At 46.0% G+C, this 14,007-nt stretch overlaps 1 protein-coding gene across 4 annotated transcripts in view; it reads left to right on the top strand.

Moving 5' to 3' along the window:
• The window catches only part of LOC119294752, an 11,694-nt gene extending 4,845 nt beyond the window's left edge, over positions 1-6,849 (top strand). The window contains exons 4-9 of one of the 4 annotated variants that reach the window (XM_037573026.1): positions 3,877-4,025; positions 4,110-4,201; positions 4,282-4,350; positions 5,035-5,163; positions 6,091-6,203; positions 6,273-6,849. In XM_037573026.1, the coding sequence (XP_037428923.1) occupies positions 3,877-4,025; positions 4,110-4,201; positions 4,282-4,350; positions 5,035-5,163; positions 6,091-6,203; positions 6,273-6,528 (808 nt within the window). In that variant the 3' untranslated portion in view covers positions 6,529-6,849. Of the gene's footprint in view, positions 1-6; positions 4,026-4,109; positions 4,202-4,281; positions 4,351-5,034; positions 5,164-6,090; positions 6,204-6,272 lie in introns of those variants that run through there. The other 3 variants (XM_037573013.1, XM_037573020.1, XM_037573034.1) reach the window with 3 other exon arrangements.
• Positions 6,850-14,007: the final 7,158 nt, after the last annotated feature.

Raw genomic sequence — 14,007 nt, 5'->3', positions numbered from 1 at the left:
GGGGTGTCCAAGTTACAGTGATAATTAGGTTGTCGTTGTTGCTCAATCCAAAACCTATTTCTTCGTGTGAAGAAAAGAGAAATCTCAATGTGCTGAGTGATTGTTCTATGAGTTAAGAGACAAAGTTCTTCGGGACTGAGAGAGAAAGAATCACTGGCATTGAGTCCACTTGACTTGTTCCTCAAGTGAAGTCGTGGGATAATTTGAAATCCCACCATTATGCCACATGTCGGTTGGCCGTTAGGTGGCGCGAACCCCTATTGGTCATTTTGCATCCACCTCGGGGTTGCTCAAGCTATAAATAGTTGCTCCTCCCCAACCTCCAACGGCTGGCTGATCCATTTGAGTTAGCAAGAGTTTGCTGAGCACCCCAATCCACTAAGAGAATTGCTAGAATACAAAGAGAGAATCCAAAGCCTAAAATATGTTAAGTCATTGAGCATCATGATGAAATAGATTGAAGTGTAGCTTGTGTCTATTACTCTTGTGGACTGTGCATCCACTCGACGGTTAGGCGTCGGTCTGAGCAACCAAGAGTCATTGTGGTTTGCCAAGGACAAGTATGTGAAGGTTTGGAGACTGTCTGGAAGAATCTAATGGAAGTAATTTAGTGTTGTAGATATTGATATACTTTTCTATAAAATTGATCAAACACATCAAATTATAGTCAAACCTAGCTAAAACTTCAATTAACTTGGAACAAAGATAGTATGTCCTTTTTCCACACAAGTCCACAATTTATTTTTGAGTGGCACACCAGTCCACAATTGACGAAAATGGTGGCGACTCGGATGTGCATGACGGATCGGACATAATGTACGCTGTGGAGGAAGTTGAATCCGCTGGGGAAAATGATGTTAGCAGCAGAGGAGCAAAGCGACGGTGTACACAGGCGTAAGTTTCTAGATTTGCAGAGCAGCACAGGCGCCCAATGTTCGTCCTAGTCTGCTAGTTAGGCAGGGCACTCTTCTTTCAGTTCTTTGTGGTGTCCGTCCTAACGCATGCAAGAATTCGAGAGTGCGTTAACAAGTGTGATGCCATGATGCCCAGTGTGTATGTGATGCTTTCCGATTGTCAACTTGAGTTCCTTGTGTATTTAAGCTTAAAAAGCTTTTCTGATTTGTCATCCTGGATTGGAATATACAACACTCCGTAATGTAGAATCTGTTTGGAGGAGGAACGTTCTATCTCTGGCTGACGGACAGTGGTTTGTTTTGCGATTAGAAACAACTGTTAGGCATGTATTAAAAACATGTTGCCGCTGTTGTTTAAGTTGACTCGTGTTTGATGTTTACGTACGGGCCAATGGTCATTAAGATATAACAAAGGGCTACAGGATGATGGGGTCAATTATAGAAAGCTAAGAGGAGTTGCATTAAATTCATGGTTGGCCGGGTGCGCGTGAGTGCGACGCAGACGGCTCAGGCTGGTTGTAATGGTGAGTACTACGTTCGTAATCCATAGTATCATAAGTTAGTATTTTAAGGTTGCCTTATTAATTGTCATGCATGACACAAAATAATACAATATTTAATATGATACGGTATCATGATATGATACCACACTCTCTCTTTTCTTGTTTAATTATGTGCCACATCATCCAAAAATTCTAGTTGACATACATGATACCATTTATAATACTTCCATTACGACCAGCCTCAGTCTGGCTCACGAAATTGGCTGAGCCGTGGGTGGATTAGCTGTTTCGCCTGTACGAGCTGCCATCATATTTAATGCGCCTACACGACCTGGCCATTTTTACTATGATACCTAAGCTATACGGAGAGAAAATACCACGGACAGCATAGATCCCCATGCTATTGGACGATGCTGATTTCGGGATCATATGAGCCCGGACTCAGAAACGAATATCCGTTTTTCCTTCTCCTTCTCTCTTCTATTTCAGCTTCCACTCTCCCCTCTTGGTTGGTGTAGACTCTCTTGTGCATGACCTCTTCCTCTACATGTGTGAAGCTTAGCTCAAACCTATGTATGCACGAGAGAGGAGGATGAAGTAGTGTATCATCCAAAGTAGACACACATAAATGATAGAGTTCACCCTAGTACCTATGATGCGCGTGTCACTTGGCAATTGAGCCAAGGTCACGGTAGTGAGAGATGTGGTCTTGAGAGAGTCTTCTTCAATCCAAAGGATGTGAAGGTCTTGATAAGGAGGATTCTTCCCTTTTGAGTTGTCTTGATCCTTTAAGAGAAGGTAAGATGAGCAAAGCTCTCACAAGATCCATTCATATTCTTTGCTAACCCTAGTGAAGAGGTGGGATGAAGTTATATATGGTCCTTGCCATGAAGAGGTAGATGGGGTAGGCAAGAGAGAGGATAGATGGCCCGTGGACCTCTCACTGCGTGCATGCAGGACATAGCCGGACAGTCCGACAGGGTTGATTGAATAGAGGCTAGCACACGTGTCAGATGTTGGAGCGGAGATCAGTGGCCGGACAGTCCGGCTAGCCAGACAAAAAGTTGCCGTATAGAAAGTCAAAGAGAACTTTTGTCCGGCTTGCTGAAATTCAGATAGACATCAGCTGCTGTGCGTGCATTGGCCTGTAGTTCAAATTTGGATAGACATTCGGATGTACCTTGAGCCTGGAAGATTGACATTCAGATGTTGTTTTGTTTAGATAAACATCAGCGTGGCAAGTTCAGTTTATCTTGAGCTCGAAAGATTGCCATTCAGAAGTCGATTTGTTTAGTTTATCTGAACTACGGCAAGTTGTTTTGGTCGCCAGCAGACACGGTAGTTCGTTGGTTTGTGGTTGTGTGCAGTTCGGCTACCCGACAGATCAGGACTTGGCGCACACCATAGACATGGTCGTTGGCGTCAAGGACCCAGAGCAGGCGGTCGGACGAGGGTGGTCGGCAGCAGAAACTCCGAGCCATGCTTGTGGGGTGATAATGGTGGGAGGAGGAGAACTAACGTTTTTGGTGCACTATTATAGGGCAGCCGTTGGAGACGGCACTTGCTCATGCCCAAAAAAGATATATATCAGTTTTGGTGCCCGTTTATGTTTGTTACAACACCCTCTTTTGGTGCCCTAAAATAGGGCAGCTATTGGAGATGCTCATAGCATGATATATAGATCAAATCGCAGTATTAGCCCTTTCTATGAGCTCACATCATAACCTTCTCTGACCAAACTGCAGGAAGCACGAAGAGATGGGCTAGAGATATGTTCTTTTGCATGTTCGAATCATCTCCTACATATTTGATTCCTTTTTTTTATCATACCAATAAGTTAGGGCCTCCTTTTTGAATCATCTCCTACATATTTGCATGTTTGAATCATCTCCTATATTTTTGGGGTGTTAGGGCCTCCTTTGATTCATATGATACGAATTTCATAGAAATAAGAAAATCATAGGAAGTGAGATGTCAAGCATCTCAATTTCTATAGAGAAAAATATGTCATTTGATACATAGGATAGAAAAATTTTCATTAAGTCTAGGCTAATACTTTTTTTCCTTTGAAATGTGAAGGATTTGTTCTTATCCTACATAGGAATAGGAATCCATTCCTACAAACCAAAAGGCTTCATAGGAATTTTTCCTTTGAAAATCCTACCCTATGAAATTCCTACAAGATTACTACTCCCTCCGTTCCCAAATATAAGTCTTTCTAGAGATTTCAATAAGTGACTACATACAGAGCAAAATAAGTGAATCTACACTTTAAAATATGTCTACATACATCTGTATGTTGTAATCCATTTGAAATATCTAAAAAGACTTATATTTAGGAACGGAGGGAGTACAAACTAAAGGAGGCATAGATGTTTAGAAGGCCTCTAGCCGGACAGTCGTCCACAACTGAGCTGTTTATTTTTTTTCCTGCATATGGGCTGTTGGGCTCGTAAAAGACCAGGGCCTGTTAGCAATAAAACAGAGTGCTCCTTCCTCCCCGTGCCCCCGTTCCCCTTTCCATTTCGACCGCCGGCGGCGGCGGTCGGCGGCGGCAGCGAAAGCACAGCTCGTCCCCACCACTTCCATTTCGAGCTAAGCCCCACAGGTGAAGGTTAAGAGCAAGCCGTTCCCGTGTAGGTGTTGTGCTGGTCAACTCAATCTTGACCCAGTGGGGATTTCTAATTTGCAGGCCAAGAGATGGCGGCCGTGCTTCGTTCCGCGACTAGAAGGTTGGCCGGCCATCTGCCGGCGCTTGAGAGGGGCCACATCCAGCTCCCAGGGGTAGGCCTTTGACCATGCCCACCAATTTCTCTTATCGGTTCCACACCTAGCTAATCGTAATCGAGATCTGATCTTTGCAGGCTTCCTTCGATCCACTCAAGGGCCACTGCTCAGCCCACTCTGGTTTCACTTCCCACTGCTCACCCCAGGTTATCTCATGTTCCTCATCTTACAGCAGCACACAAGGATTTTGCAAGCCCGTTACCCTTTGCTTTTTCCTCACTTGGACACCCAACTGCAATGCTCCAGATTTTATGTATCTGAAAAAAAAAGGGCATTTTGTTTCAGTATCTACAACCTATTCAAAAGCAGCTATTTTTCAAAATCATTCAGCAACACATAACAAACTGAGTTGTTAAAATCAGACCCTTATATTCTTTCAATGTCGACAATTATAATTACAGAGAAATCTTGTGCAGGATATTGGCGTTTAGTTGCCTAGACAATATTTTGTTGCCAAACATCCAAGCTGAGGGGTGAAGTCTTCCTGCTCCACATCAAAATCTTACTGCTATCCCTCTTTTTGGATAATAATAATTGGGTAACAGAAATCTCCCTAGCGGAAACCTATCATCACTACACAAGAGGAAGTACAGGGGGGTAGCAAAGTATATGTTTCCTCATGAAAATAGCTGCACTGACAGAAAAAGATTGCACCCTTAGTTACAGTCAGTAATAAGAAATAACAAAGATGTTTCCATACTTTGAATATGCTTTGTACCTTACAGTTAATTTGGCTGGTTCTCAAAGTGTACGCCCCCCTACTATCAAATCTGCCTGCTCCTTCCCTCTTGTGTGGTAATTGAAACTTATTTTCTGCTTCTTCGTTGCAGACGGCTGCACTACATGGCGGTGCTTTCAGGCCAGCTCGCATCGCACCAAGCAGCAAACCCGTGGGATCTATGTGCACACGCATGTTCTCTACGCCAGCTGGTGGCTCTGCCCGGCCACCGCAGGACAAGGTGTGTAAACGGTTGTTTAAATCATAATATTGCAGACCATATGTGGTCTTACTTGGGTTTCATTTGCACTAGGCTGCGTATCGAAGTTTCAAATAGCAATCCTGTGTATCCATGGCAATGAGGTTGCTCTACTTGCACTAGTCACCATAAGTTGAGGTTCATGTGGATCCTCTGTGTACTCAAGTGTTGTTTTCCATGTTTCCCCTGATCCTCAAGTGTCTACTGTATGCTCACCTACCGCACAATCAACGCTAGTAGATAATGCATCATGTGGTACTATTATTTCAGTCTACTAAGCTACTTTTATCCGACAACATGGAAGTTTTTACGACGTGGCCGAATCATAGCTCACACCAAGTTACATACAGTAGCCTACTTAAAGTAATCACACCTAAATAAATTTGTCCTCTACCCAGCCAACCTGATGCTAAGATCAGCACCATTCTTCATACACCCACCTGCAAGAAGCATATTTAAAATGCATGCCCCGCATAAGCCACCCCATTAACTCGAACAGGCTGCGCTTAATTCGCAGCAAAGACCATTCGGAATGACATGCAGGCCATCAAGTCACCCAACAGAGTTTTAATTCCAACACATCTGCGGATGTATGCAAGTGCCAAAACTCAACTACCAGACAAAGCTCTATCCATACGGATTTAAAGAATCATGGCCCACTCACGGCTGCGTATCTCATCTATTAATTGAGTAGCTGTCATCGTATTGCAAAAAGTCCTATATTAATTAGTAATCTCACAAAGCGCAAGTGGGTGACCGAGATTTCGGCATCGCATGGCACCATGTCTCAAAGCTTGCAATTACCCTATTAATATGCCGTTCCGATGTCTTAATTGCTCAAAGCTTGCAATTACCCTATTAATATGCCCTTCCGATGTCTTAATTGCTCCATTTAATGTTGTTTTGTAGTTTTGGTTTGAGGTGGTGGTGCATAGGACACCGTGCCCAGAAAATCCCCGTCCTTGCCTTTACCGTAAAAGGTTCTACAATGTTGACAAAGATAAGGCCGAATTAATCTTCAGGTTTGTATAGATAAACATGTTTGTTTTAACTTTTTTCTTTTCCTATTATATTGACGTGGCTATGTGCAGACACTTTTTGAGCAGGGTAAATCAAGATTCAAAGGCCGCCGCTAGTGACTCGCTAAAGTCGCGTTTCACCAAGCTTAAGTTTATCGTGACAGATAAGCTTTATCTTGTTTTGGTTGGAGCCGCTTTAAAATCTGGAAAGATGCAGCTTCTTATCGTCTGTGCTTTGTTCTACGTACTCTTTCTGAGGGCACCATCTTTTATGCGAAGAATGGCGAGGGTTGCTGCACCACCTGCCAAAGGGAATGAGTCAGAGTGATGGTTATTTTTGTTGGTGCTCTGTATTGGTGGAACTTTATTTGTGAACCTTCTTCTGTACCTTAGGTGCTACTTGGTCTGCATGTGTGAGACTTCATTTGTGAACCTTCTCTGTACCTTAGTTGCTACTTGGTCTGCATGTGGACTTTATTTGTGAACCTTCTCTGTACCTCAGTCGCTACTTGGTCTGCATGTGTGAGACTTTATATGTGAAGCTTCTCTGTACTTAGTTGCTACTACCTGGTTTAGTTGCTACTACCTGGTGTGCACGTGTGACTGTGTGAGACGTTATTTGTGAACCTTCTCTGTACTTTAGTTGCTACGTGGTCTGCATCTTTGAGACTTTATTTGTGAACCTTCTCTGTACCTTCACTGCTACTTGGTCTGCATGTGTGAGACTTTACTTAGATGGGTATGGTGAGCTCCGTTGTGCTCGTCATAGTTGCGTTGGCCATCAGAGACGCATAAATGATAAGATTGCTAAGCTTAACCATGAAAACACGCTTTGAGGCTGTACCTCAAGTTACTTGTCATCTTTAGCAAGCTTGCTTGTCACTTCAAAAAGAAAATAGTGCATGACATTGCTACAGTGATTATGTTGCTCCTCTTTTTTGTTTATTGGTGAATTTGGATAGCCAACATGTATGCATTTTCTGGTAAGTATGTATAACCCCGTATTTGGTGTGTTTAGAAAATAACTCTCTCGGCTACTTGGTGATAATTTTGATGGCCAATTTTGTATTCCCTTCGTCCCACATAAGATCGTTTCTTATATTGTGGAACGCAGGGAGTAGTTTTTAGTTTGTAGGGAATGAAAGCATTCAATCTGCATCTTAGAATATATTCTATATTCAGTTTGTAGCTTTGAAACTGACTAAATGTATAAGTTAGAAATTTTTTTTACCTCGTTTTTTGACACAAACAAAACTGATCTTGTCATAAAAAATGAATAGGTACATACGCATATCTGTACGGAATTTTTCCACAGTTGACTCAAATTTGTACATATAAATTAGAGAAATGATCGCTATGCAGTGGTCTCAGAAGCAAAACTCGCAGCATGAATGGCTTGTTTGGACTGTGCCATCACCACGGCATGCTCACCCAGCTTGACAAAGGTGCCCAGCCTTATCGGCACCCCTCATATCCAGCCAAAATATAGGACGCCCGGGCGCGTTTGGGAGCTTCCGCCACGTCGGACCTGACAACACTACCCCACCACAAATTGCACCAAATTCATCAAACCCCCCCTTCCCGCGTCCGAGCCCTCGCCGTCCGCCAACCTTGCTCCCTAGCCTCACCGCTGGTCCTAATACGCCGCCCTAGATGTCATCCAGCCCGTCCCCGATCGCCGTGACGGAGGCTGCGCCCGCCTTGTCCGTTGGCGTCCAGTCCTCGACTTCGTCGTGCAAGCCGGAGAACATCACCTGGAGGAACCGGCGCCGCCGACAGCAAGAGAGGGAAGCGGTGTGACGGCGTCGCAGGGAGCGGATGTGAACATGGACGAGCAATTGTCCCCCCGCCACACCCGGAACCCCGCACCCCATCCATCCTGCCGTTGACAAGGATTGTGTTGCCAGACTAGGTTAGGACAGAGGACGGTATGACGGCCAGTTGGGGCATTGAGGTCAGCTTTCCGCCCATGCAGATGTCGCCAGTGGACGTGTGTCACTCGCTGCTTCTTCGGGTGCGGACAAGCACTAACACCAGCGACGCCCGTGCTGCCCATAACCTGTTCGACGGAATGACACAACAAGACTCATTATGTGTTTTGTAGCTCCTTTCCAATCAAATTTGCGTATGCCATGTTCAATGTTTTGCATAGACCACTAGTTTATTTCGTACATGATGAATGCTTGCAAACCATGATCATTTAGGAGTTGTTCATGTCGGACATGATCAATGATAATCATGGTCCGACTCAAATGGAGTATGAATTGGGGGATCCAAATTGACCATTCATTTGAAGTTGGGACAACTTGAATTCCCAATCCAAGCAAGAAGAAGAAGAAGAAGCCAAATACAGGAAAGGCAAGAGGTCAGGCATTCTCAGTTTTTGAGATATCTTGTTGGTAAAAGCTTGGTTGGCCACCACTATGGATCCAATATGCGGCACCAAGCAAAAGGGAAACAAGTATGGGGAGAAGATTTAGAAGGAATATCGTGAGAAAAATGAATATGTGGAGCCGTATCCTATCATCACCAACCGCAATGTGGCATATCTCCAACATCGGTGGGGGATCATTCAAGGTGAAGTGAACAAGTACGCCGGCTACTACTCACAAGTGACTGACCGCCCTCAAAGTGGGATGGGAGTAGCATCTCACGTAAGCTACTTCATCTTGTCATCATTTGCATATGCTTGTTTGTTTTGCATTCATGCTCATACATATTTTTTTGCTAGACGACAGCGGGGGCCACTATGTACCACAAAAGGGAGAAGAAGCCATTTGTGTTTAGCCATTGTTGGATCATATTGAATGGCCGACCAAAGTAGACACAACTTGTGGCCGATCTCAAGGCCGACAAGAAGAGGAATGATGGCTCAAGCTCCCACTAATCAATTGGGTTGGACAAAGAAGATGAAAATGTTGTCGTGGAGAATGGAAGAGCCACCATGCCAAAGGATAACCGACAAGTCATGGGGAACAAGTGGGAGAAGGCAAGGGACTCCCGTGACGCCGCAGCAACAAAAATGTCCTCCACATGGACGGACATTTTTCGGTGAGGGAGAACAAGAAAGAGGAGAGGGACAAACTCATGTTGGATATGCAGAAGGAGACGATGGATTAGGACAAAAGAGGGCGGAGAATAAGCTCGAAATTGAGAGGAAGGAGATCGAGTTGGAGAAGCAAAGAGACGACGATCAAATAGGAGCTCGAGAAGGCCAAGACTTTGATGGGGAACATTGCACAAAAATCAATTGTTTTCCTACAAAACACCCAAGATCTAATCTAGGAGATGCATAACAACTAAAGGGGAGTGTGTCTACTTATCCTTGTAGACCAAAAGCGGAAGCGTATATAATGTGGTTGATGTAGTCGTACTCTTAGCGATCCAATCACGATCCATACCGATCTAGCGCCGAACGGACGACACCTTCGAGTTTAGCACATGTGCAACTCGATGACGCCTTCTCCTCCTTGATCCAGCAAATGAAGGGGGGGAGAAGTAGATGGGATGACAATCAGCATAACGGCGGAGTGGTGATGATGGTGGTGGAGTACCGGCAGGGCTTTGCCAAGCAAAACCGGGATGAGGAGAAGGGAGAGATGGGGAGGGTTGAAGCTAGGCAAAGGGGTGAGCCCCTCCCCTTGCGCCTCCCTATATTTATATAGGGGTTGAGGAGGCCGGCCAGCCCTGACCTCTCCTCCAAGGAGAGGGGGTAGCAGCCAGGGAGGTGGTTTGCCCACAAGGACAGGTGGGGCGCCCCTCCCACTACTAGGGAAAACCTTATACACAGAGGTATAGTAGTAGCGTTGGTCAAAACTCGACGCTAGCGCTACTTAGTAGTAGCGCTTGTTGCAAAACCACGCTACAACCATTGTTTTAGCAGTAGCGCGTCTTCACGGAAAAGCGCTACTACTAAAATTCCCTCACTAATGCCGGTAGGCTAGGAATAGTAGTAGCGGTTCACCCAGAAGCACGCTACTGCTAAAAACTTTGTAGCAGCGCGTTTATGCTGTAGAGCGCTACTGCTATGAAAAAGAAAATAAATAGAAAAATAAGTAGAAAAGTAAATGAAAATGAAAGAAATAGAAAAAAAGGAGAAATGAAAAAAAGAAAATGTAAAGAAAAAAAGAAAAAGAAAAAGAAAACAAAAAGGAATAGCTGTAGCGCGTTTCTCTGGAACACGCTATAGCTATCTTAGCTATAGCGCGTTTCGGCAAAACGTGCTACTGCTAGCTTGACTCAAATCCCGGCAGCCCGGGCTCAAAATTTCGCTAAGTCCTTCCCCCCTCTCTACTCCCGGCCCCCCTGTCCCCCAACTGCTTCATCGCCGCCGTCACCCTGCTGCCTTCGACCACACCGCCACCGCTCGAGGCCGCCTTCGACCACACCGCCGCCGCCCGAGGCCGCCCTAGACCTCACAGCCGCCGCCCGAGGCCATCGTCGACCTCACCGTCGCCTCCCTCGAGCTCACCGCCGCCGCCCTCGACCTCACCGCCGCCACCCGAGCCAGAGCCTGCCCTCGCCGCCGACCGTAAGGCTCTGCCTCTCCTGTCCCCTACCCTCCTCTCTCTCTCTGCTAGGGCAATTCGTATATATGTTGATATTGTGTTGATGCTCATATGAACCCTAGGTGTTCATATGAACCCTAGATTTTTTTTAGGGCAGTAGGCATTTTGTAGCATTTAGGAAAAATGATTAGCAATTTTTTATGAAATTAGCTAGGGTAATTTTTATGAAAATGCCTAAACAGTAATTCCATTTAGCTTTAAACTAAGGTCTTGTTGTGGAAATTTTGGTGAGGTTAGAAGGGTTAGAGAAAATGGAGTTCCTAGACTTTTAGCTTTAGACAAAAAACAAAAGTATTTAGCTATAAAAAACAGTAGCTATGGCATTTAGCTATAAACAAAAAACAGAATTGTTTTTCTTTTCAAAAACTTGGTCAAACTAATTGTTGCTATGTAAACAAAAAACAAGACTGTTTTTATATGATATATGTCATTGATGTTCATTTGCATATTCCATTATTGTTGATTATATCTTTTCATTGAAGTGGCCATGTTATATGCAAATTCCTCAATAGTGTTTGATCATGTTATATCTTTTCATTGAAGTTGTTCGATTGTGCCCAAGTGGCTTTGTTGTTTCCAGGGAATGATGCTGAGTGGCCTATGTTTTGCCGGAATGTTGATTCATTTCTGTTCCGGCAAATTTCAGGCCCTCGATTTGTCCACTTTTTAGCAAAGGTCATGCCGAAATTTTTCATGAATTTCGGCATGACTTGCGCTACAAACTAGGACATATCGAGTGCCCTGGATTTGCCGCACCAGGAAGGAGTCAACATTCCTGCAAAACAATAGGCCTTTTTTATGTCATTATTCATTTTATTAGGTCTAGAATTAATTGACTAGATTTAATCATAGGAAACATGGCTAGCAACGATGAAGGACAGGGTTCTGTTGATTGTAACGACGTCTACCGGGCGGCAGACGAATTTTTTAGCCTTGCCGACGATCAACCGATGTTGTTGCTGGGTCCACCGGTGGCATCGGGGACTGAGACCGACACGCAGACCGGTGCTGAGACTGAGACCGGCACTGAGACTCAGACCGGCATCGAGACCGGCGCTGAGACTGAGACCGGCGCTGCCTCGGGGAGCGGAGCCGGTGTAGAACCGAAAGCAAAGAGGCAACGGCTTCCTAAGAAACTCAGGACTACTAGACTGGTGGTCACGGAGGTGGACGACGGCAATTTTGAGCCAAAGGCGCCCGAGGAAGCGCGTCGATGCTACGGCAATCAAATAGGCTGCATCATACGGACAACCGCCACCATCAACGATGAAAAACTACAGAAGATAGAAAATATGAGGAGCTCCTTCCTAAAGAAGTTTCACCAGATATTCTTGTTCCCGGGCCAGAATGAGAAGGATTATGAAGATCCAGATGAGGACCCGGCAATGAGGAAGATAAACAAACATGCCATGACCAAGTTTAGCGACGCGTTGGCCGCTTGGAAAAATCGAGTGAAAGCAAAGATCATCGACAAGAAGGAACCCTACTCCGAGATTGTAAACGATAATCCGACAATCACGGAAGAGCAGTTTCAAATATTCAAGGAGGCTTGCGAGGCTGAAGCTGCCAAAAAAAGTCTAAGTACATGAAGGGGCTTCAAGAGAGGAACATTGGGAGCCACCACCTCGGAAGCCGTGGTTACGGTGGAAAGAGGTCCAAATGGGCCAAGGAGGACGCGGAAGCCGCGAGTCTGGGCATCCCAGACCCCTTGGCGGATTTCACCGTCCCGCAGGAGCGTGACGTTCTCAGGGCCCGGCACCGTTGGGACCCAGTGAAGAAGGTTTACGAGACAAAACCGGTCATTACGGAGTTCATGAGACTGCTGGTAATTTTAGTTTCTGATCAATTCGACTGCACACGTTAGTCATATTTGTAAACGATCCTTGTGCCTTTTGCAGAGAGAGCAGCACCGGATTGCGGCCGAAAGCGACTCGCCGTCTGAGGCATTGGCGAGGCCCAAGTGGGACACTCCATTCAACCGGGCGTTGAACATATTGAAACGACAACCGATGGATACTCGACCGTCATATGGACGCGTGCACGGTGTCGGAGACGGCGCCACGTGGAAGAAGTACTACCGTGAGACCACGGAGGAGAGAAAGGAAAGACGGAGGTTAACTGAAGAAAACATCGACAAGAAGGTTGAGATTGCGGTTGAGAAGAAATCATCTCAGACAGTCGCAACAGCGGTAGCTGCCACAAAATAGGTGGTTGCAGATTTGTCTACTTCCTTGGTGACGGGCGTTTTCACTTGGACAAGGAAAAATCCAGAAAAAATGCAGAGGACTTTCCCCTTGCTGACTTCTTGGGGAGCAGCTCGACTAGCGTTGCACCAGCACCTGCTCCCGCACCGGCTCCCGCACCTGCTCCCGCACCGGACGTGCTCGGTGGTGCTTCGTCTTTGGCTAAGCTCGACGCCCTCACGGTATCTGTCACACCGGCCCCCTTCAATATAAATGTATAATCTGCCGTTTTCGTTGTCTTTCGGATGTCTCACGTCGCAGACTTTTCTTTGCAGGCCGACGAAACCCCGTGCACCATATTGTACACCATCGGCGACTAGAAGGTGGACGTGGGGAAGGTGACGATAATGGAGTTGAAGGAACCATTGTTCCACAGCCGGCCGATCCCCCCGAACGTCTTCAAGGTTTCCGTGGCCAGTGTCAAACCGGGCCACGAGAATTTGCCTCCTCCAATACTAGTGGGGGATGACGACGAGACACCGCGGCGGCTTGGTGATTGTTGCAATGGGTGGGTCCTGTTGTGGCTAAAGAGTCTGCTTCGTCTGGAGGCGGCCGGGAGCACACCCACGAGCACGCAGCCTCAACAAGGTATGAACATCAACACCCCACCTACCCAATTAGCATCGGGTGTCAGGTTGGGTGATAGCGGACGGGGTAAGGAGGAGGCTCCATTAGTCGCTGATGACGTCGCCATGGATGAGGATGAGGACGACGATGGCGCTGAACAGTATGTCTATACTGGCGCCTCCTCAGGGTTTGAGCGTCATGAGTTGGTGCCTGAATTGCTGTCTCAACATATTATGGACGACCTTCCGGTAGTAAAGAAGTCTAGGAAGAGAGCGAGGAAAGGCAAAAAAGCTGATTCTATGATCCAGCCGCCTCAGCAGCCTCGGCTTCAGGACCGTATAGATATCCCCGATGCGGATAAATGGCATATCCCCGGTCAACCAATCCTACCTGCAACAGCGCTACGGGTCAGATTCGGTGATCTAAGGA

Source organism: Triticum dicoccoides, chromosome 1A (genome assembly GCF_002162155.2).
Source record: "Triticum dicoccoides isolate Atlit2015 ecotype Zavitan chromosome 1A, WEW_v2.0, whole genome shotgun sequence".
Taxonomy (NCBI): Eukaryota; Viridiplantae; Streptophyta; class Magnoliopsida; order Poales; family Poaceae; genus Triticum; species Triticum dicoccoides.
This window is presented reverse-complemented; position numbering and strand designations above follow the sequence as displayed.